The sequence below is a fragment of the Lampetra fluviatilis genome, chromosome 35 (genome assembly GCF_964198595.1).
Source record: "Lampetra fluviatilis chromosome 35, kcLamFluv1.1, whole genome shotgun sequence".
In the NCBI taxonomy this organism is placed as follows: domain Eukaryota; kingdom Metazoa; phylum Chordata; class Hyperoartia; order Petromyzontiformes; family Petromyzontidae; genus Lampetra; species Lampetra fluviatilis.
In genome coordinates this window covers 2,267,892-2,288,718 of record NC_136309.1, presented here as the reverse complement: position 1 = coordinate 2,288,718, position 20,827 = coordinate 2,267,892, and the positions used below count along the sequence as shown (strand labels likewise).

Sequence of the window (20,827 nt, the reverse complement as noted above, 5' to 3'; positions counted from 1 at the left end):
CGGTGGTCGTCTCGGGTGGAGACTGCCCTTCGCCCAGTGTATTTCGGAATTCCCGCTGCTGTCCGTGATCCTCGCGGGCCCTTTGTATGCGCGGCCATGGACGAGAAGCAGACTAATTATTAATTGGCGTGTCGCTTATGTTGTCTCTCTTCACAGGTGTGGACTTCCTAATTACGTCACATGCTGGTCACGAGACGTCGCACCGCGCCTCGGGCGAAGTGGCCGCCAAACACGGCTCCAACCGCGCAAGCTGCGTCATGGCGCCGAAGAGTTCAACTGGACGTCGCCGATGTAGTCTGTAGATAGCTGATGTCGTCACGTGATGGTTGCTTGGCGCAGCGTCTTAGACGGGCGTGAAACGGGGGCCTCCTGATCTGCAGCTCCTGTGCGCCCCGGCCGCGGTGTGGCTTTCAGCGTTTGCCAATCTTCGTCAGGAACGCAGGAAAGTGCACGTACACGCATGCGCAAGGATCGCGAACTGAATTTGTACGGACATCACCACGTGTCGGATATTCCATTGATATCGACACTTCACGACGATACGTGCATTGCATCGCATAGAATCGTATATGCTGTATGTGATGGGTTCACCCAACTCTTGCAGCCACATTCACCAAAACGTAAAAATAATCACCTGTTCTTGAATCGAGTCGCAGCCGTGCATCGCGGCAAATTTTATTAGCACTCCCTGTATACGAGGCCAACACGCACACACAAACGGGGATCGATATCTAAATTTTGAATCGGCGCTCTCTGCGTCATGTGGGACATGCTTACCAATCCTTGGGCACACATAACAACCTCATTTGTAACAACCTCATTTCGTATAACGAGCAAATTTATTTTTTAACTGAAGATTGGATAAAAGTGGTAAGGCCCGCACCCATGGTGGGTTGTCAGTACAGGAGCTTGAGAATCTAGCCTCGGCAAGACATTCAAAAAAACAAACGGTTCTTCTATTGTAGATGCTTACTTTGTCCACCACGATGACCTGCAGCTTAAGTAATGAGAAAAAGACTTGCAGTTACAATCAGGACATTGCATTGACATACTGAGAAGTATACGATTGACACTGCAGCCACATCACGAGACTTTAAATGCTTTTTATGCTCATTCACGACCTCCGATCGGAAGAGGTGGCTTGCAACTTGGGACATTGTGAGAATTAGTTTTAGTTTTCTTAGATTTTTATTTTCGTTTGAAAAGGGATATTTGCATCGTCACATTTGTTAGCATTACCGCCGATCGTATCGCCAACATCACGAGCATCACCGGCAGCGTCGGTCATCTTTATTGTCAGTCATCATGACGATTGTTATCAGCATCAATCAATCATCAGAATCCCAGGGTAGATGAAATCGGTACCACCCCGTGAAGCTAAACCTCTTGGTGGTGAGGAAGTCGTCGGTCACCTCTATTGCATAGAAGTGTACGGATAATTTGCGCAACAAAAAATGCCATTGCTGTACCGTACTGTGCTCAGGTGTGACTGCACTTCCCGCATTCACCGACCCGCACTGACCAGCATGGTGAAGTATGGTCAAACAACCCCCACGACTTGCATGGCATGGGGGGAGGTCTTCCAGCAGTGGAATAGGCAACAGGGGCTGTGCATGCACACGCTGTCGACTGCCTAAACGCAACCGCATCTTAGCGTTGCTAAATATTGTGCCTAAGCGTGTGCAAGCGGCGGAAGTATGCATCCACTCGCGGTGTGTGTAAGAATCGCGCGTATAAGAAACTTTATTTTTTTAGGTTTTTATGATACCCGCAGTGGGTTCTTGTCAACGCTGCAGCCACTAGTGGCCACCGCATTCACTACGACGTGGACATAGAAGCGACTCTTGAATCAAATCGTGATCTTTAATCGCAACATGTAAGCACTCGTTAATTGGCCAATAACACCGAAATATATTTAGGACCGCAGCACTTGTACGCACGTGTTCAACGTCTTTAGCAATTGTTGACGTGACGGCTCTTCGTGTGGCTTGTCGATGGTTCCTCGCACCTCTGCGTCGTTCCTCCCTGTTCGAGTGAGCAAATACTGTGCGCGTCACAAGTTAATAACTCATTGTTTCTCTTGACGGGTTCGGAGGTGGATCCTTCCGCTTGTGGCTTGCCCCAGGCACGTGAAATCTTCACCGCTGTTTCAGGACTATATCACGCTCGGACAATGGCAATGCAAGAGGCCGTTACATATTCCCATTGGTATTGGTACGGACTGCCACTCAACATTTGTTTCAGTCATGCCACGTGTTGCATTTGACATGCTATCAGGGCAGGTTCGCGCTGGGGTTTAGAATGTTTGACTGTCAACTAGGTTGCCAGTTCAAATCCCCGACGGTAGGTTCCTGTTAAACCTGTCAATCACCATCATTGATACGGTTGATAAAATAGGTACGCCCATGTGGGTTGCCCACTGGCTCCCACCATGGGAATATGGAATGTCCGCCGCTCAGCCCAGATGACAACTGTTGGAATGAGGAGACACTTTGACATTGGGTTGTTGAACCGTCGTAGACACGATCGCTATAGCTACTACACTATTAAAACCCGCTTTGGCTGTGAAATGAAAATGTGAGGGCAGTACAGCGTGCGGGTTCACGAACCTGTCTGCTCGGACCTTTGTTGAGTACTACCCGCCGTCGTATGCTTTGTAGGTTTTCTCCACACTCGCATGTTTCACTTCTCCCATATTGGTACAACACACCTGTTACATCTAGATTGAAAACCCACTTTTTTAGAACTGTTTTTTGTGTTCAGTTTGTTGTCCTCCCGGCACCTTCGATTAGCACGGTTGGCTACATACGGCGCGAAAGAAGTTCAACGTGCACACCTTAAAACGGAAACTGTTCCAAACAAACAAAAAAAGGGCTATTGGGACTCTGTGACGCTTTGGTGGATGGGTATATTGCAATTGTTATTATGGACTGGTCTGTGACAGGAGGCCAGTGCTGCTTGCCGTACGCTGCTGCGGCTGTTCACGGTGTCACAAAGTTCCCCCATAGGTCACCGTGGACCCCAGCCCATGCCTCGCGTAGTGTATTTTTTTTAAACTCCTTTGACATTTTATCTACACGTCACGAAAAGCACTGTTTGCTGCACAGCTATGAAAAAAAATAAAAATTGCAAGTGCCAAATGGAATGTACTTTGCTGCTAAAGATTGCCGTTTAAATTATATTTTTTAAGATTAAAAACGGATGGAGATTTTTTTTTTTAATCGGATAAATTAACGTTTTAATCTGGAATAAGGTTAACTTAAAGAAAACTGATGGTGACGCAGTTCCGTGTGCCTTTTGGCCAAATTGACCGGTTAACTGCTGTGCTGGAAACAGAGTTGAACCAAATGTATTTAATAAGAGTCCTTGGTAAGTCGTGTCATTATTGTATTCCTCTTGGCAACCTCGTCAAAAAAGTGTGTTTCGAAAGACTTTATTATATGCAGACGCATTTTACGAATACAGGGTTTATTCACTACGGCGGCGGCGTCTTTGTCGACTGTTGTTCTTGTGTGCGCATGGCTTCGTTTACAATGCGGATGGAAACGCGTGAGTGCTGGATGAGCCCCCCCTCCCCACAACCAACTCGGCGTGGGGGGGGGAGGTGGGGAGAGGTCATCCAGCGGTGGATTGACGCGGATGTCAACTATTCACATCGCGCCTTAAGACGCGCTTGTATTAAGGGATTTTTTAAAAATATCTCTTGAATCCTTGTGTTTTGGGGTTGCGCTGCATTTGCTGTGAGCCTGCGTGTGTTGTACAGCGACTTGTGATCTCCGGGTGAAAGGCGGTTGAGAATTATCCTTTCTTTTTAATTATTACTGCTCCCCCCCCACGTGCCTAGAATGGCACTGGGTTTTGCAATTCGCCACTTGATTTGAACTGCCATTTATTTCAGTAAAAAGTTGTTTGGGAAAATCAATGGGATGGACACAATGTATATTTGTGGCATTTTTGTAGGGTTTAAAAAAACTGCCCCGCCGCAGTGTAGCGCTCGGAGACATGAGAAGCATTTCTGGAATCCTTTACGTGATCTTGAGCCAATGCATTCCGGAGTCCGCACACGGTGAAAACAATTTTATTTCCAAGTAAAGCTACACGTGACGAAATTGTAATCCGATTAATGCGGAGAGAGAAAAAGACAATAATCTGGAAACCTTAACACTTTTGAATCGACTTAATTTTCACGTTAGAAGGGAGGAGGCGGTAGAGTTGACGTCTGCGCTCAGCGATTGTTTGTGACTGCGGCTGTCACAGTTTAAAATCTGCATTCAGATTTCCTTTCCTTTTGCCAAGGGCTGTTTGCGAGTCCTGATCGCGGGCAGCGGCAGCCTCATATTCTTAGGGTTTTTTTCGGTAAAGTCACGTAGGTAAATTAAAATTAGTAAAATAAAAATAAAATAAATCACGACGTTTCGGAGGCAACACATGCTTCCGTCTTCAGGTGGAACCGTCACAGCACGATTGCTGTATCGTCAAGAACATTTACGTACATCGCAGAGTTAACGAAAGGCAGCAGTTAAGAGCGGGGTATGCGACTGAAGTAGATTCGGATCAAATATCTTAGGCATATACAGATTCCCCGTTGGATCGTCTGCTTAATCGTTCTACAATTGTGCTTTCACTACAAAATATACCCGCGATTACATTGACAATCTTAGACTGCCATGCACAATTAACATCGACTCTTTGGTTCTTTGGGTAAAGTCACGTAGGAAGAAAATACATTAAATAATGGAGTACGATGTTTCGATTGCAACATCGGTTACTTGTGTTTAATTTATTTTCTTTCTAAGTGACTTTACCGAAAGAACCAAAGAGTAATTCCTGCAGTCACGAAAGCTTCAAATCAAGTTGAATTAACATCGATTCTACGCGCACCAGCCGTAGCGCCGGCCAGGAGCAGGTTCTCGAGGGGGCCGAGTTCCCCCAGGGTCTACATTCTTGAAATAGTGAAAGAAATGTCGGTACCAAAACGAGGAAATTTTAAGCAACGGGCGTTAGCCTTCCCTCTTATGCATAAGTGGGGGGGGGGGGGGAGTAAGTGCAGCTGGGAACGCACAATGGACGAGTACATTGCACCGTTACTCATGCTGTTTAACAAATAACATGTCTAGAGTTTAACATTGGCTGTGGTCTGGGGTCCCCCTGAGTGCGTGTATGCCCCCCCCCTCCCCACACTTAACGAGGTCACATAGCTGACGCAGAGTATTTTAATTGGCACATTCTCCAATTAAGTGTCGGCGCTTCATGCGTGAATCTCGTCAATGCTCGGAAGTACAACGGAGTCGATTTACAACATTTCGAAAAGTTTTACAAAAATTAACATCCCATTTCTTTTGGCTGCAGAAGATGCCCATGTGTAATCTGCAGTGATCACAGGCAGCAGCTGCTGAAGCTTCGGACCAAAGGAACGGTGGCGGTGGCCCTGAGCAGGTGCATCACCTGGTTAGTCGTTGGCATCACCCAACCGAAATTCCACACGAAACTTTTTTTTTGTATCTCCAAAGTTTATCTAATATAATCACTACAGCATTATGTACATATCACTCACTACAGCGGTGCCCAGTGCGTTTAAAACAGTGGACTCTGGGGCTAACAGCCCATTGCATTCATTGTGACCCTGGTTATGAATTCGGTTTGGGCTTGAATTAGTTTTCGCGGAGTCGTCTGGAATGGAAGTTCACAACATTCTAACATTTTCATGGGTTGAGAGCAGGCCGGTGCGCTATCAGGGAATGCAATGCAGGTCGTACCAGTGGGAACTCGGGTTGTTGGAACGAAAGCAGCTGTTGGAACAAAAAACGGAGTAAGTGTTTTCCCCCACAGTATCCCTCCTGCTAGCTGCCCCCACAGTACAAGGTACATGTGGTCTGACCCTTCGGGCCTGCGCAGGAGTGTTAGCAAAAAGGCGATCCACGAGCTGGTACCAGAGAAATACTGAGCCATTCGGCGGGGCTATCAAGCGAGATGTCATATTGGCTGTCGCACAATGTTCTGGGCCGTCACGTGGTATAACACATTGATATGTGGTGGGCTATTATGAGATGTCTTGGGACTGTTACATGGGTTGTCACATCTAATAACTCGTATGTCATGGACCGTCATGAGGTGCCATAGGCTGTCACATGGGCTCTCATGGATTGTCCACGTACTGTTGCGTGTGGGCTATCGATATTTAACGGGCTCTCAAATGTCCTGGCAGAGGCTGTCGTGGGATATCCTGGGCTCTCACGTGGACCGTCTCGTGGTGCGTCACATGTGGCCACCACAGCTGCTCCTAGCGCTGTCGCGGGCCTGTCGCCGCTCCGAGGAAGCTCCGGCGCCGAGGTCAGGCGCCGTCTCAGCTCCGTGGCCCCATCATGGTTTCAATGTGCATGCTCAGGTTGTGGCACATCTCCATCGCCTGCGGGCACACGGAACCGAGAGCGGGCACGTCAGCAGAGGTGGAGAAAGAACAACAACCCAATAAGAAGGGGCCTGGGTTTCGATCCCTGATTCCTCAGGTGCCTTTCTCCGTGGAGTTTGTAAGTTCTCTTCCCCTGTTCCGCATGGGGTTGACGCTGCGTTCTCAGTGTTCCTCCCATAGCTAAAAAGAAACAATGGAGGTGGTATTGACCAAACATCCCAATGCTGAAAAATATTCCTGCAAGGTACTCACTTGGGCGTTACACACAAGCAACATCACCCACGCGCGCGGAAACTTGGCAGGACCCTCCTGACAAAGTGTCTTGACACGGTTAGACTTTCCTCGATTGCCGAGTGTTATAATGACGACATTGTACAGGCCAGCTAGTGGTGACACCACCACCACTTCAGTGGCAAACGGCAAAATCTCTTCCTCCCAGGTAAGGGGTGTCCGAGGAAGGTGATATCACAGAACCACTCCTGAAATTCCTTTGACCTATTTTTACCCACACTAGGGGAGCAATTGCCTACACACTCTGCACCAAACTGCTTTTAATTCTCAAAACTATTATTTAACACTTTTTACACGATTATATATTTTTTGCAGACACGTGGTGATTGCACTGAGAACAACTCGCTAAATTTGTGAATCCAATATAATCGCAGACGGCTGCTCGCAATTGCACCCAGGAACATACCACTGTGGGTGCAAGCTCTGTGCTATTGCCACCCGGGCCCCCTCGTGAACGCTTTTGCAGTCACTTTGCGGATTGGACAAACGATCAAACCTGGCATCGTAATTCCATGAACGAATATGGACAAGTCACGTGCATAGCAGGGAGAGGCTCTGAAGATTGACAGCCTCGCCAGGGGCGGCTGTGGCCATACCCTGAGCTCCGAGACCCCCTGGGTTTCGGTGCCGTAGATTCGCGAGTGCATGTCACGAGACCACCACGTTGCATGTACAATGCTCTCAGCCTTGTCTTGAACGCCAACTCGAAGGCTCGTGCAACGCGGCGGCCACGTGACGCCACGCGTGTGACGGGAGTCGTGCCTTGCCGCTGGCGTGCGCCTTTGTGCGCCCGTAGCCACTACTCATTAACCGCCCGCCCGCACGTGCGTTCCCATCGTGGTCGGTTACGAATGGCTGTCGGCTCCGCCGTTGGCCCTTACATGCTGGACATCCAAGACGGTCGTCTTGCGGGAGCTCTGGTTCCCCGATATGATCTCGAGCTGCGGACTCATGGACTTGGTCGGCGGCAGGGCCTTGACGGAGGTCACGTCTCGCAGGTGCATGATGTTGAAGGGCTCCTGGCGAAGCAAAGGAGGAGACAATCGTCTACCGCGGTTCTGCACAAACTCATGGCAGCGCTTGGGCCAAACTGACAAATATGTAGCAGCAGCTAAAGGTAGGGGGCACAACGATGTAATGAATCGTTGACTGATATTGTTGTGTTTGCGATATACGTACTGAATCGTATTCGTATGACAATTGTTACTTGGGAGTCGTATATGCTCCATGTAACAACGCGTTCACCTGACCCATTGCAGAGGCGCGCGAGACATAGCTATTCGCAGCAATGTAAAGAAAGAAAATAAGATCTATAATCAAATTGTGAATGAAAATCTAGAGGCTTTATGGAAGCAGATCCATCGAATCGCGCAGCAGGTGACAGGCAGTTTGGGGTGGAGGGGGGAGGGGGGCGTGGGGTTTAGGTTGGTGTGGGTAAATCATTGCACCTCGAACTATAGGAATGTACTGACAACAAAGCATCAACCGGACACGAAAACGCAGCTGGAAGATGTGGAGGGGATTAAGTAAATGTGACAACACCCCGTAGCAGATGTTGCACCGCTCTTTTGCCCCCTCCCGCGAAACACAAGAGGCCACACGGCCACGCTACGCTAGCGCCACGCTAGGCTGGCGTCACGGCGTCCGAGGTCACGCGTCGTGACCCAGGAGGGCACGCACCGCGTTCTCGATTTTGACGAATTGCAGCCCCTTGAGGTTCACGGCCCCCAGGCACGGGGGGATTCCGCTGCCCTTCACGTTGAAGAAGTTGGAGCCGAACAGGGGCAGGGTGCTCATCTTTTCTGCGGGCGGACGGCGAGCAGGGGGAGGAGCAGAAGGAGAGAGACGGGGGGGGGGGGGACAAGCACTCGGTGTTGTTGGAGGGCCGAGTCAAAGAGAAGGCACGCAATTGGCGGTGCCGCTTTTTGTCAAACTGCACACACGGCATCCACAATACTGGCTTTGGGGGCACATTACGGTTTAAAACCTGCAAGCTATTAGAGTGGGGGGGGGGGCTAACTTAATTGCTTTTTAGGAATTGATCCTTATGGCGGTACCCTGGGGTACCAAATAATACAAAATGGCCGAGGCAATGAAATCAATCCGAAATCGGTGCTGCTCCACGATGTCGAAACGCAGCGAGGACGATCGCGCCGAAATCCTGAATGCTCGTACGCACCACGTGGTGCATCGTGTACAGCTCGTCGAGATGAGTCGATTGCCGCATCGCCGACCATCAACAGACTACAAATGACTGCATCACGGACATTATGTGAGAGCCGGGGTACTGCCCTAAGGTTCAATTGCTTAACTGATTGTTGGCACAGGAACGTACCGACACTTCTCCTTGGATTCAGAAATCGTACCGGCTTTTGATACCTTTTCAAGATTGCCTGGATGGAGCCTGTATGGCTCGTCTAACATTCGTGACGCCACCTGGACACTGGCCCATTTAAATCGTGGGACAAAAGGCCACACAACGTGACCAGTTTTGTCTGGAGGAGGCTCACTCGCCCTGCCTCGCGAAATCGGAAGATACCCTCTCGTCGAACGTAATCGGGAAGTTGCGCACCCACCCAATCGAGTGAAATCTGGAGAATAACTTCCCACTAATGCAGCATAACCAAGAGGCTGAGTGCAATCCAGTGAATACTCGCTCACCTAGACGGTATAGTGAAATGTGGAGGAGACCCACTCACCCACCCAGCCTAGTGTGATCTGCTAGTTGCGCACCCTCTGGTCTAGTGCCATCTGGAGGGATCTCCACTCACCTAGGAAGGTGGTCCGGGCCTGAAGGGCGCTCATGCCATGCACGTCATTGAGCTGCTGCGAGATGAGGCTCTGCCAGTTGGACGGAGACTGCATCCGGAACCAGATGGCTGGGATGTAGGACTCCACGTCCTTCCTGCAGGAGCACAACACGCGGCCGTCAGCGACGAGCGATCGTGCCGACTCGGACGAGCCCCCGCTCCGTGTGCCCATATTGACCGTGCAGGTGGCGGAGGGGGGGGCACTCACGGGCTCGGGGGCTGCCGGTCCTCCTTGGCGCGGTGTTGCAGCGCGGCCATGCGCGCCACCATGCTCAGATGCTGCTCCGTGGGCCGGCCCGACGGCAGCGCCAGCAGGTGGCCCATCGTGAAGTCGCGGCGCACCTGGAGGCAGACGGTGGCACAACGACACGGAGCAGGGCGGTTGGCAAGGGCTGAAACAGGGTGAGCGCCCCACCCTTCTTCACTGCCCCCCCCAACCCTTCATAGCCCCCCCACCCTTCCCCATAGCCCCCCCCACCCTTCCTCATAACCCCGCCCCCAACCTTCCCCATAGCCCCCCCACCCTCATAACCCCGCCCCCAACCTTCCCCATAGCCGCCCCCCCCAACCTTCCCCATAGCTCCGCCCACGGACGAGCGTCCAGGCCTGTGAGCGTGTGGTGCATGGCCGGGTCTCCCGCCTCACCTGGTTGAAGTGCATCGTGATGTAGAGGCTGTTGGACAGCACCAGCGGCCGGCCCCAGACCACGCGCTTGATCCAGAAGGTGAAGGCCGGGTCCATCTTCTCCACCTCGCCCACCACGTCCATCACGTACTCGCGCTTGACCAGCGGCTTCTTGAAGGAACCTGCCCGCGGGCCACGAGCGGAGTGGTTGAAGTCGGACGAGACAACCGACACCGACGACCGTTAAGGAGCCTAAAGGTTTGCTGGGGCGGCGCGCATCGTTCGAGAGGGGCAAAAGGACGGCTCCGGCGGTCGACGACAACGACGGAGGGCGCCCGCGACAGGACGCTGCCCCCCAGCGCGACGAACGTGCCAGACGGCCTGCCGTATCGCGGGAGCCCGCAAGAGTTGTCAAGGGCTGGGGGGGGGGGGGGGGGGGGAGGCCTTCATCCAGCGGTGGATTGATCATGGCCGACGACGACCATTACGGATAAGAGGAGTAAAATGCGTGGATAATGACGGACGAAAGGATTCGTTCGTCGCCGCCCCCACATCAAGTCGGATGGGATGAGTCGCGGGGGGTGTGGGAATCGGGGGGGGGGGGGGGGCGTTGTGAGGACTTCTCACCGCTGTTGCACAGGGCGATGATGGCGTACTCGTGCGCCGCTTGGGGGTTGCTGAGCTCCATCTCCTTGCACAGCTCCCCGAGCACGTCCATGGCCACCTGCGTCCCGCGACACCGACTCGCGGCTCACGGCCCAGCACCGCATCCTCCGTGCCCACTGGCCCCATGCCCCCCACCCCCCCCCCCTCTAGCCGTGGTGGTAAGGCACCCGCGGTGGCCCGCGGAGGGGTGGGTGGTGCTCGCTGCCCGAGGAAAAATCGTGCTTGGCCAGTTTAAACGGTAAAGGTGCAGCCCTGCAAATGCTTGCTTGCGTGCCACTGCTGGCAGAAGGGGCCTCCGGGAAAGGGAGCTCCGGAGAGCCCGCCTCATCCCCCCCAAACTGGGTATTTTGGCCTGCTCTACCACGCTGGCCTCGACGTCTTGAAATAGGTGGGAGCGCGCACACTTCATGCCCCGCCACACGCGACCTGCCGACGCGAGCCGGTGACCTCTGGCAGATTCCCCCGCCGCGATGGCACCGCGCACGCAGCGCCAGCTCCTCGTGGGCTTCGGCTTCAGCGCCTCCGGTAAATGGCGATGACGGATTTGGAGCGAACACCAATATTTCCAGGAGGGACCTGATCGCTGATCCCACTGAAAAATTCGTGGGATTTAATGTTTCCCTCGGAAATCCTGTCAGTCTGTATGTGAGTCTATGGGTCTCTCTGTGGGTCTCTATGCATGTCTGTTGGTCTCTATGCGAGTTTGTGGGTCTCTGATAGTCAATAGGTCTCTGTGAGTCTATGGGTCTCCACGGGAGTCCAGATAGTGAACCACTGAAGCAATCCGTCCGCACAACATCGGCTAAAGCCACGGCCCCTGGCCATGTGACCTGGACACCGACTCGTAAGTCGCCTTTCGTCCGGCCGTAGGCACGGGGAAAGGCCGCGCGCGCGTGAGGAGTGTCGCGGGGCTCACCGTGCAAGTCTTCACTTTGAAGAACTTGTCGATGCCACCGGGCAGGTTGAAGAGCTGCCTCTTGGAGTTCCTTCCCGACTGGAAAAGAAAACGCCGATCACCAACCACTCGGTTTGTGACGATGAACCCTAATACCCCCACCGCTGCATCAAGATGACAAGAGTCGAGCCGAATTGGCAATTGCGTCCGAACAAAATCATCGGGAAAACGGAACGACTCGGGTGAGACCCGAGTGGCCGGGGACTCTCGCAAACGCGATCCTCCCTCCTCCTCCGCCGCCGTCGTCGTACCATCATGGCGACGAGCTCCACCTCGCTGGGCACGTTGCGCCGCCCGCCGCACTGCAGCGTCTGCTGGAGCTGCTCCTCGCACACCTTGGCCATTCCTGCGCGGGCACACGGGGGGCACACGCACACGGGGATCACCACGGACACTCGTGGGCACCCGTGTGGCAACACGCGGGCACTCGAGGGGATTAGCGCGGGCACACGCGGGCGCATGGGGCCGCACTAGGGGATCAGCAAAAAAAGACGACTAAGTGCAAATATGAAACATATTTACCCTGGCAGCTACCCCGGTCAGCTTTCTATCTAGCAAGCATTTGAAAAAGTTACATAATCAGTACAATGTGCGTGATGCTTTCCCGACACACCCCCCCTCCCCCCCCCCCCACCAGGGACCTCGTCACGACCGACCGTGACGAGACGAGAGTAACGAGTCAATTAACAACTAAAGTACTTTTTATTTTACCAGCTTAAGGTACACTGAGCTGTATAGCTCCTTTTCAGAAGCGAACTTGGCTACAAATAAAAGCTCATCACGTGGAAATGTATAGCAGCTAAACACTCCAAACGGGTGATGTCGATTCTACGATTCTAAATGTGGAAGGAAAAACCAGAGGACCAGGATACAAATCCACACGATCACAGGGAGAGGGAGAGAGAGAGACATGCAAACTATAAACATGCAGGCGTCAGGATCCGGATCGAACCCACGACCTCCTGGATACCAAGCGAGGGAGTTAACATCTCGCCACTGCGGTGACCCCTTCCGGCAAGGTGCTGCGCCGTCAATGGGGATCCATTAGCAGGGAGTGACCCCCCCCCCGCCTCCCTGTTCCTCGCCCCCCTTCCTCCCCCGCACGCATGGCGGGCTTGCGGCGTACCTTGGAAGGGGGAGGGCTTGCTGGCCAGGCCGTGGAGATAGGAGACCACGTACGGCTTGAGGAGGTCCGTGCACCTGAAGTACGGCGTGATGATGTAGAGCAGCCGCCAGCCCTTCTGAGCGCTGTCCCTGCACGGACGCACAAGGGGGTCGTCACCGGCGGCAAACGACGACCGCGTTCGGACACTCCGGTTAGCATGGCCGGCGACCGTACGGTGCGAAAGAAGTTCAACATACGTACAACATGCACGACGGGGCACTCTGTCAATCCAAACGAACAAGAATTATTCAATAACAAACTGTATTAATTGACGATTCGATGCATCGTTATCTATTTGCCCCCTACTTTTTGGGCACTTTTTTTCCCGAAACGCTCCAACTCCTGTCGGTTTCCTCACGTCCGAGAGAGTCGGCGTTTCGACCGTGCGAGGTGTCAAGCAAAGGGTTTGGGGACGCGCGCGTCTAGGCGTGCGTGCGTGCGTGCGTGCGTCTTACGGCTTGTTGCTTTGGTTGTTGGTGACCTGCTTGATGACTTGGCAGTAGATCTCATCCTTCAACACGTCCTGATGCCCATACTGCCAGGGCACACAACGCACGCGCGCCACGTGAACCCAAGTCTGTGCGTGCACAACAACAGTAAATAGTAAAAACGCGCTTTATTTACCCGAGAGGGGGGGGCAGCCTCTCCGAGATTGAAGAATACTTTTCAGGAGAATCCTGCCGTTGCGATCTTTGGCCAATTCCATGAAGGAGTGAAAACTCAGGTGCACGAGGAAGTTCGCACTCAACACTCTGCACAGTTAAAACTCAACACGTTTGAAAGAGCACAACCTCACAGTAGCAGCTGTCCCTGTGCGGCAACATCGTGACTCAGCACCTGGCCTGCAAGCGAGCATTCATCTGCCAGTAGGGGGGCGATGATTGCTGCTGCTGCTGCTGCTGCGTGTAATCCCAAATGAATCCTTTGCGGTGTCATTTTCAAAATTAGCTAATTTGTAGCCCCGACTCCGCCACCCACGATGGACAACTCTTGCGGACGACGTCCGGGGGGTTATGGGGCGAGAATCGTGAGCGAGGCAGGCGGCCCGTAGTGGCATGGCGGTTTGTTACGCCCCGCAGTATTAAATAATTCATTTTTCCATTCCATTCCAAAAAAAATTTGAGTAAAAACTCGCTCCCACTAAAGGGGTCATCGCAATACTTTACTGTATAACTTAAGCAAAGGTAGTCCTACCTATAGAATCAAGACACATAGAAAAATTACCTAAACGAGGGGACACACTCGAGGAAAAGGGCAGCCGCTGGATTCGAGCCGGAGACCTCTGCAACAACAGATGGGCGAAATGTGCCGCCGCAATGCCACGTCACCGTTCCGGCGATGGTGATTTTTTGAACCAAGCGAAACGGCGATCGCGCCAAACTCACCCGCAGCAGGCTGTACACACACTCCGTGTCGGATCCCTTGGGCGGCAAGTCTCCCATGAACCTCATGATGGCTGTGCGTGGGGTAGAGGTACACACGCACAACGCGAGCTAAGCACACATCTCGCCAACAGCGATAAAATGAACCGCTGGCGTGCGACACCAACGGAGCGACGACGCAACATGTTCTCATCGTGACGGCGTTGTTTCCTTTCGTTATCATATCTTTTGAAATGTTGTGATGTACAGGCCATTGTCAGTGCACTGCTGGATGAAGGGAGGTGTACAAAAGCGTGGCTACGTTTTTTTAATAGTCTTTTTTATTGAGACAATGTGCGGGCCCGATTACTTAACGTTGGGATGCACGTTACACACCGTCAATATAAACGTGGACACATTTTTTGGAACTCAAGCCCTGCGTTTCCGTCCCATTACCGGTCAACCACTCACTCTGAAAGGATTCCACCGCCTGCTTGTTGAGGTTGCTGTCCTTGATGTCGATGAGTGAATCCTGGATCGGGTTCTGCGGAACACGCACGGAGGGATTTCCCTCGAGATTCATTTTCTAAAGTAGGCCGTTAAAAAAAAAAACCCCATGAGGACTTACGCACGCAGAGAGCTACCGTCAGGTGTGTTCTGGCCTTTCATGCAGATTACCGGTTCCACAAGCGATGCTGGCCCGGCGGCTGTAATCATCCCGCATGGGGAAATTTATTTATAATGAATTTTAAACTCAGCATCGTGGTCATTCTTTTTAAAACTTCATATTATGGGCATGACGGGAGCAGCACTCGACAGATTGCAAACGACGCAGGTAACGCGTGCATCATTCGTGAGGGTATCTCATGTCCACAACATTCATCGAATTAACATCAGTCACTCTGTTGGTGAGTCACTCACCTGGGGCTAAACAGAGATTCCTGCAGAAATTGCCCCCTTTGGCCCAGACCTCTTCCACCACCACCACCACCACCAACCCTCCCTTTCGGCAGTTCTGGACTCACCCATGACCTCCTCTGTGTGTCTGAGAAGTTACGGTGGGTGCGAGTCCGTGGTGTGTGTGGCCTCACCCTGCTGAACACCACCATGTCTGCCGGAGACAGGGACTCGTGGCCCTTTCTGCTCTTCTTGTTTAATGGCTTCCTGTGGGGGGTCAAAAGGTCACCCGAACAAATCCACAGCAAGTGAGCGGCTGGGGTCAGCCCTTTCAAAAGATGGGAGTTTCGAGTTTGTTTGTGGCCACCGGTCCACCGGTTGTTCAATGGAAAGTCTTGCACAGATCCAATCATTATTATTACATACCTGTCAACCCCTTAGCAGTGCCCTACCTTATTGCAGAACAATTCAGACCTTACTGGTCACCCCGTGCCATCACAAGGGAGAAACACAAACAAATAGACAAAAACAATTGCCGGTATTGAAACGGCTGTACGCCGTATGGACCTAAAAACTCAATTTCCCTGCACAAGAATACGGGTAAACCGTATGGGGTGACAAGTATGTTATTATTGTTGTTATGTTTACAATTTGTGTCAAGCCTACATTGTGTCTCACCCAAAATATAGTTCTCCCTCAGAATTATAATTGTACGCCGTGAATGATGGAAACTGAAATCTTCTGGATACATTGCTAGGCGTGATGGGGAAAACTCGGAGACACCTTTAAAGTTTAGTATCAAGTGGAAGGTTAAAGAAACAGAGATAGACAGACGAAGATGGACACGATATTATTGCAAATGTAACCAGGAGGACAATCAAACCAATGTCAATAGCACAGAGAGTAGAGTAGCATCACTACAGAGGTCACAAATATGCATGAGTAGAACGACTAACAGAGATGGGATTCGTAAATAAATAAGCACGGAGATTACAGAAATATTCCATACTTCACAACGTCCATATGTTTAGCATTAATACAATAACGTCCGATAGGCCTCATCCTTGACGGAACATGTGGTCATTCACACTCTGTGCTATTGCTGCCATCTAATCTCGAATGATTGCATTCAGCTTCTTTCTACCCAACTTAGTAAGCGTTTTAACGAGCACGTGAGTCAAATTAGTTGGCACTGTACCCTTAACCCAACTCCGTGAGTTCAATTCACAGCAACAACTAACATCAGTAGCAGGTGATATCCAAACCATTCCTGGGCATCCCCCCCACCAAGCCACACTGACCGTGCACGATTTGAAAAACAAATTTCTTTAGAACCACTTTTTGTGTTTAGTTTTTTGTCCTTCCCCGCACCTCCGATTAGTACGGTTAGCTACGTACGCTGCGAAAGAACTTCAACATACATACATACAAACACGGTGAAGTATGGTCAAACAATCCCCATGAGTGACATGACGTGGGGAGGGGCCTTCATCCAACGATGGGACCGATAGACGGTTGAAACACGTTACATAACGCAGCATCACCTGAAGTGCCTCTTGGCAAAGTCCACCATGATGTGAGGGTTTGTCTCCACCAGATCTTCCATGTAGGGGTTCTCCTCGGAATCTGGGGCACTGCTCTGTGGGCGCACACGAAGACAAAGATCCCCCGTATAGCCATACAGACTGCGTGGGCAAGGGGCATTAGCGTGCACCTATGAATGCCGGCAAGGCTCACGAGTGGGTCTCGGTCTGTGGATTTCATTTAGTGACACTCTTAAGTTGAGTTGACTCAAGAAGTCAAATATGTGCAACACTTTCTTAGTTATCGAAGCTTGGTGCGAGGGGCACGGAGTTGTTCCCCCCCCCCAAATATTATCAGCTCAGCCAATGTGCAAACTCTGTAAATCGATTTAATAACGTCACCAATTATCTTAAGTGTGCATCTTCATTGAGAAGGGTTAACCTCGCCTCCTCGTAGTCGTGCTCTGGTCTCTGGTGAGCAAAGTTATCGTCATGCGCGTTGATTTTAGTTCCCTTCATGATCGCCACTGATTAAAATAATGAACGCTTCATCGACTAATATTTTTGTCAATAATACATTTAAAAGAATGAACCTTTTCACAGCCACGCGTTTTTTTTTCTTTCACAGTAAATCACCCTGCGACCAGTCACTTTTTACAATAAACTCTGTAAACTTAATTTATATTATTGGCAAAAAAAAACATTCGGCGAGAATGCTGCCATGATCCTTGTGTGCAATATGTCAAGGGGCACCACGGTGGCTATGAGATGTTAACCACCTCGTGTGTACTCTTTGGTTCTTTCGGTAAAGTCACGTAGGTAGAAAAAAAGTGCAAAATAATATATCACGACGTTTCGATCGAAACACAAACGGTCGTCCTCAGGCGGAAAAAATAATCCAGCAGTGGAACTGCTGAACCAGGAAGAACACAGCGAGAGAGCTGTTACAACAAGAGGTTATATATGTGGCGAGGGGCAAGCAGGCGGGGTCTGAGCTGGAAAGGAATTCCATCCCCGCACGCAAGCACGTCAGGTATACAGGAGGTCGTGGGTTCGATCCCGACCATGACGCCTGTATATTTGGAGTTTGCATGTTCTCCCCGTGGTCGCATGGATTTTTCGAATCAACGTGCGTTTAGAGTATTTGGCGGCTATACATTTCCACGTGCTAAACAACTTCGTTGAGCTATCATATTGCGGCCAGGTCGTTTCTGAAAAAGAGCTGTACAGTTCAAAGAGCCTTACCAGGTAAAATACAATTTTTGTTCTTTCATTTTCATTATTTTCCAGATGTTGTCTCTAGATGGCACCAACAGACATATCACGTATGCATGTTTGCACGTGCTTCAGGCTTTAAAGGCCCTGGCTAACCGCACTTCCCCTAACAGCCTGTTCAAAATCTACATTGGGCAGCAGCGTGAAATATCAGCACAGGAGGAGGACATCGCCGAGTCTCAAAGAATGGACGGGGATCGACCGGCTGTGAAAGGGTCAACGCTGCTGCCCGCTAGGGCCGCCCCCCCCGACTCTTACCCTCGAGCGACTGCTGGAGCTGTCTGCCCTGTGGCTGAGCGCCGCCGCGGCCGGGGCCGACGCGACGGCGACGGCGACGGCGCCCGACTGCGCCACGTGCATTGGCGGGGGTGTCCAGCTCTCCTCGCGGCGCGGCTCCGGCTGCGAGTTGGCAAAGTCCGGCGGGGCGATCGGCTGCACGTAGTCGGCCGGGAACATGCCCGAGCGGCCGTGCACCACGCCAAACTTCCAACCTGGAGGGGGGCGGTAGGACACGGATAACGACGGGGTCAAGGGGTCGCCGTGGCGATGGGTCTTCAGGTGCAGGGGTCGGCAACCGAAATAACAAACAAAGAGCGATTTTTTTCGAATTCGGTACAAAACTCAATAATTCGAGAGCCGCAATGCATCTCGGTACGTGCAGTAGACGCATTACGTGACGACGGAAGTCCGTAAAGAGTCGCGTGCGGCTACGGAGCCACAGGTTGCCGACCCCTGTTCAGGTGAAAAGACTCCACCACCCCGTCTGCGAGAGAGTGTGTGGCTGGCGGCAGACGGTTCTTGGCGGGCGATGAAGTGAATGGGGTGCAATGTTGTAAACAAAAATATCCGTGGTGGATTATCCGCGGTTGAGGATTTAACCCGTGCTCAGCCGCGTGATTTGTCCGCGCGCCGGTGGCTGCTCCTCACTCGTTGCGGGTCGGTGACTCGGTGCCCACGTGACCGCAAGGACGTCGGCAAGTTCAAATCGAGCACTTTAAAAAACGACACAGGAGGACGACGCACTCCACGTAAACAATCCCCTTTTTCGTACCCCAACTTGCTTACATTCAATTAACCTGTGCACTCGCTTTATCCTCGCTCGGGATAAACGAGCGTTGGCTGTACTATACACGTATGGACAGTGCCTGAAATCAAGCTGCTGTGGAATTACTGCCGGGTGTTTTGTCCGTTAGTCCACGTCCAACTTGAAAACCAAAAGTAGTGCGAGAAAAACCAATACCTCAAATATCTGCAAATCATTTTCCCTCTTTCAAAATGCAAGGGGTATTTTTATTTATTTTGTACGTAAGTGCGCCGTGGCCAGACCTGGAGAGGAGGATTTTTTTTTCTCAAATGGAAGAAACTACCAGCACGACAAATGCCGCCTCATTGCCATCTGCGAGGCACGTAGCAGGAGGCGCAATGAGACGGTGAACACACGTGCACGTTTGGACAAGTCGCCAAGAGAGAGAGAGAGAGAGTAGGGACTGCAAACCATTCACAATATATCGATTGTGGAAAACGGACAATCGTGATGTCTGCATGCGGTGGCAGAGCAGCGCTGAAGGTTACCACCACAGGTTGTCAACTAATCAACTCCAACGAGCCACACAGCATGGAGAGATCTTTATCCAACACTGGAATGACCAAAGGTTGTTAATTATTATTCCTATTCACGTAATTTGGAGTCGCACACTGCTTTATATTGTGAATACCTATTTTGCCTTCACAGACCAGAGATTATTAAAGTCATATTTTTGGGGTCTTTCGGTAAAGTCAAATTTCCTACCCACTTCCTGCAGTCACGAAAACTTTAAGTCAAGATTATTAAAGTCGTTGTCGATCCAATGGACGCTGGCGAGCCACTGTGCTATTCTATTCTAGCGCACAATGGCAATGTGTGGTTGAGGAGCTAAATGCCAATGTCGAGGTCTGCTGTTGACCACGATGAGGCGAGACAGAAAGAGTTCATAGAGTTTGAACAAACAACAGTTGGCCTGCTAAATGCTCCATAGTTTAGCTTGCATGGCCACAGTCGCACTTACTGCTGTGGTTTGTCTTAAATTTTCCATCTACGTTGAAGTTATTGAATTTCTTTCGCACCGTACGGAGCCAACCTTGCTAATCGGAGATGCGCACATCCTCCTTTATGCTCATCGGACCGTTGACATTCTGACGATGGTGAGGCACTGTTAATGAAATAAGATAAAAAAGACATACCCGGCCACTGAAACCTTTCGGCATGTTCTACTGGGCTCGAGTTTTCTTGTCATAAAAACATTTAAAAATAAATCGCTTAACAGCTGTGATAATCAATCCGTCGAGACAGTACAATTTGGCTCGGTGACTATCTATCCAATTGCTTTTATTTTCAGTGTGCCAATATATATTGAGGTGTTAGTCGAATATCGGGAGGCAGTGCTGTATTGTCGTTGTGCGCAATAGCCACGGGTCGACTTTATTTTGCCAGGAGAGAACCTGGTAAAATAAATAAAGTCCACAATATTTCCAAAGATAAAAGAGTTCAAAGCGAGAAAACACAGGAGCCAAGGGTCCGGTTCGTTGCGGAAATCGGCAACAACAACAAAAAATGCCACAGCACTCGAGCACTGCACACGGGAACGGGCATGCGGCGCACCCCGTCCCCAATACCAAACCCACCGACACACTTCGCCTCCCCGTGGACGTCTTCGAAATAGTTCAGCGTTTTCCGGAGCACACAGCCGTACCTGGCTCCTGCACGAGCGGGGCCAGCAGTCCCGAGGAACAAAACGGGCACAGCGATCGCGTGGGCCCAGCCCGTTCAGCGCGAGAGGACGTCTCTCTCGCAGGCAACAGTTCACCCACTGCC

At 51.3% G+C, this 20,827-nt stretch overlaps 2 protein-coding genes across 2 annotated transcripts in view; one reads left to right on the top strand and one right to left on the bottom strand.

Moving 5' to 3' along the window:
• The window catches only part of LOC144944499 (E3 ubiquitin-protein ligase TRAF7-like), a 50,519-nt gene extending 47,008 nt beyond the window's left edge, over positions 1-3,511 (top strand). The window contains exon 21 of the mRNA XM_078872687.1: positions 157-3,511. Coding sequence (XP_078728813.1) covers positions 157-171 — 15 coding nt within the window. The 3' untranslated portion in view covers positions 172-3,511. The remainder of the gene's footprint in view (positions 1-156) is intronic.
• Positions 3,512-4,749: 1,238 nt separating this feature from the next.
• The window catches only part of LOC144944692 (unconventional myosin-XV-like), an 87,697-nt gene continuing 71,619 nt past the window's right edge, over positions 4,750-20,827 (bottom strand). The window contains exons 50-65 of the mRNA XM_078873052.1: positions 18,235-18,467; positions 16,723-16,817; positions 15,373-15,445; positions 14,753-14,825; positions 14,306-14,376; positions 13,376-13,455; positions 12,882-13,009; positions 12,007-12,101; positions 11,717-11,794; positions 10,762-10,858; positions 10,156-10,316; positions 9,719-9,852; positions 9,472-9,605; positions 8,381-8,502; positions 7,582-7,719; positions 4,750-6,406 (exon numbers count right to left, since the gene is read on the bottom strand). Coding sequence (XP_078729178.1) covers positions 6,344-6,406; positions 7,582-7,719; positions 8,381-8,502; positions 9,472-9,605; positions 9,719-9,852; positions 10,156-10,316; positions 10,762-10,858; positions 11,717-11,794; positions 12,007-12,101; positions 12,882-13,009; positions 13,376-13,455; positions 14,306-14,376; positions 14,753-14,825; positions 15,373-15,445; positions 16,723-16,817; positions 18,235-18,467 — 1,775 coding nt within the window. The 3' untranslated portion in view covers positions 4,750-6,343. The remainder of the gene's footprint in view (positions 6,407-7,581; positions 7,720-8,380; positions 8,503-9,471; positions 9,606-9,718; positions 9,853-10,155; positions 10,317-10,761; positions 10,859-11,716; positions 11,795-12,006; positions 12,102-12,881; positions 13,010-13,375; positions 13,456-14,305; positions 14,377-14,752; positions 14,826-15,372; positions 15,446-16,722; positions 16,818-18,234; positions 18,468-20,827) is intronic.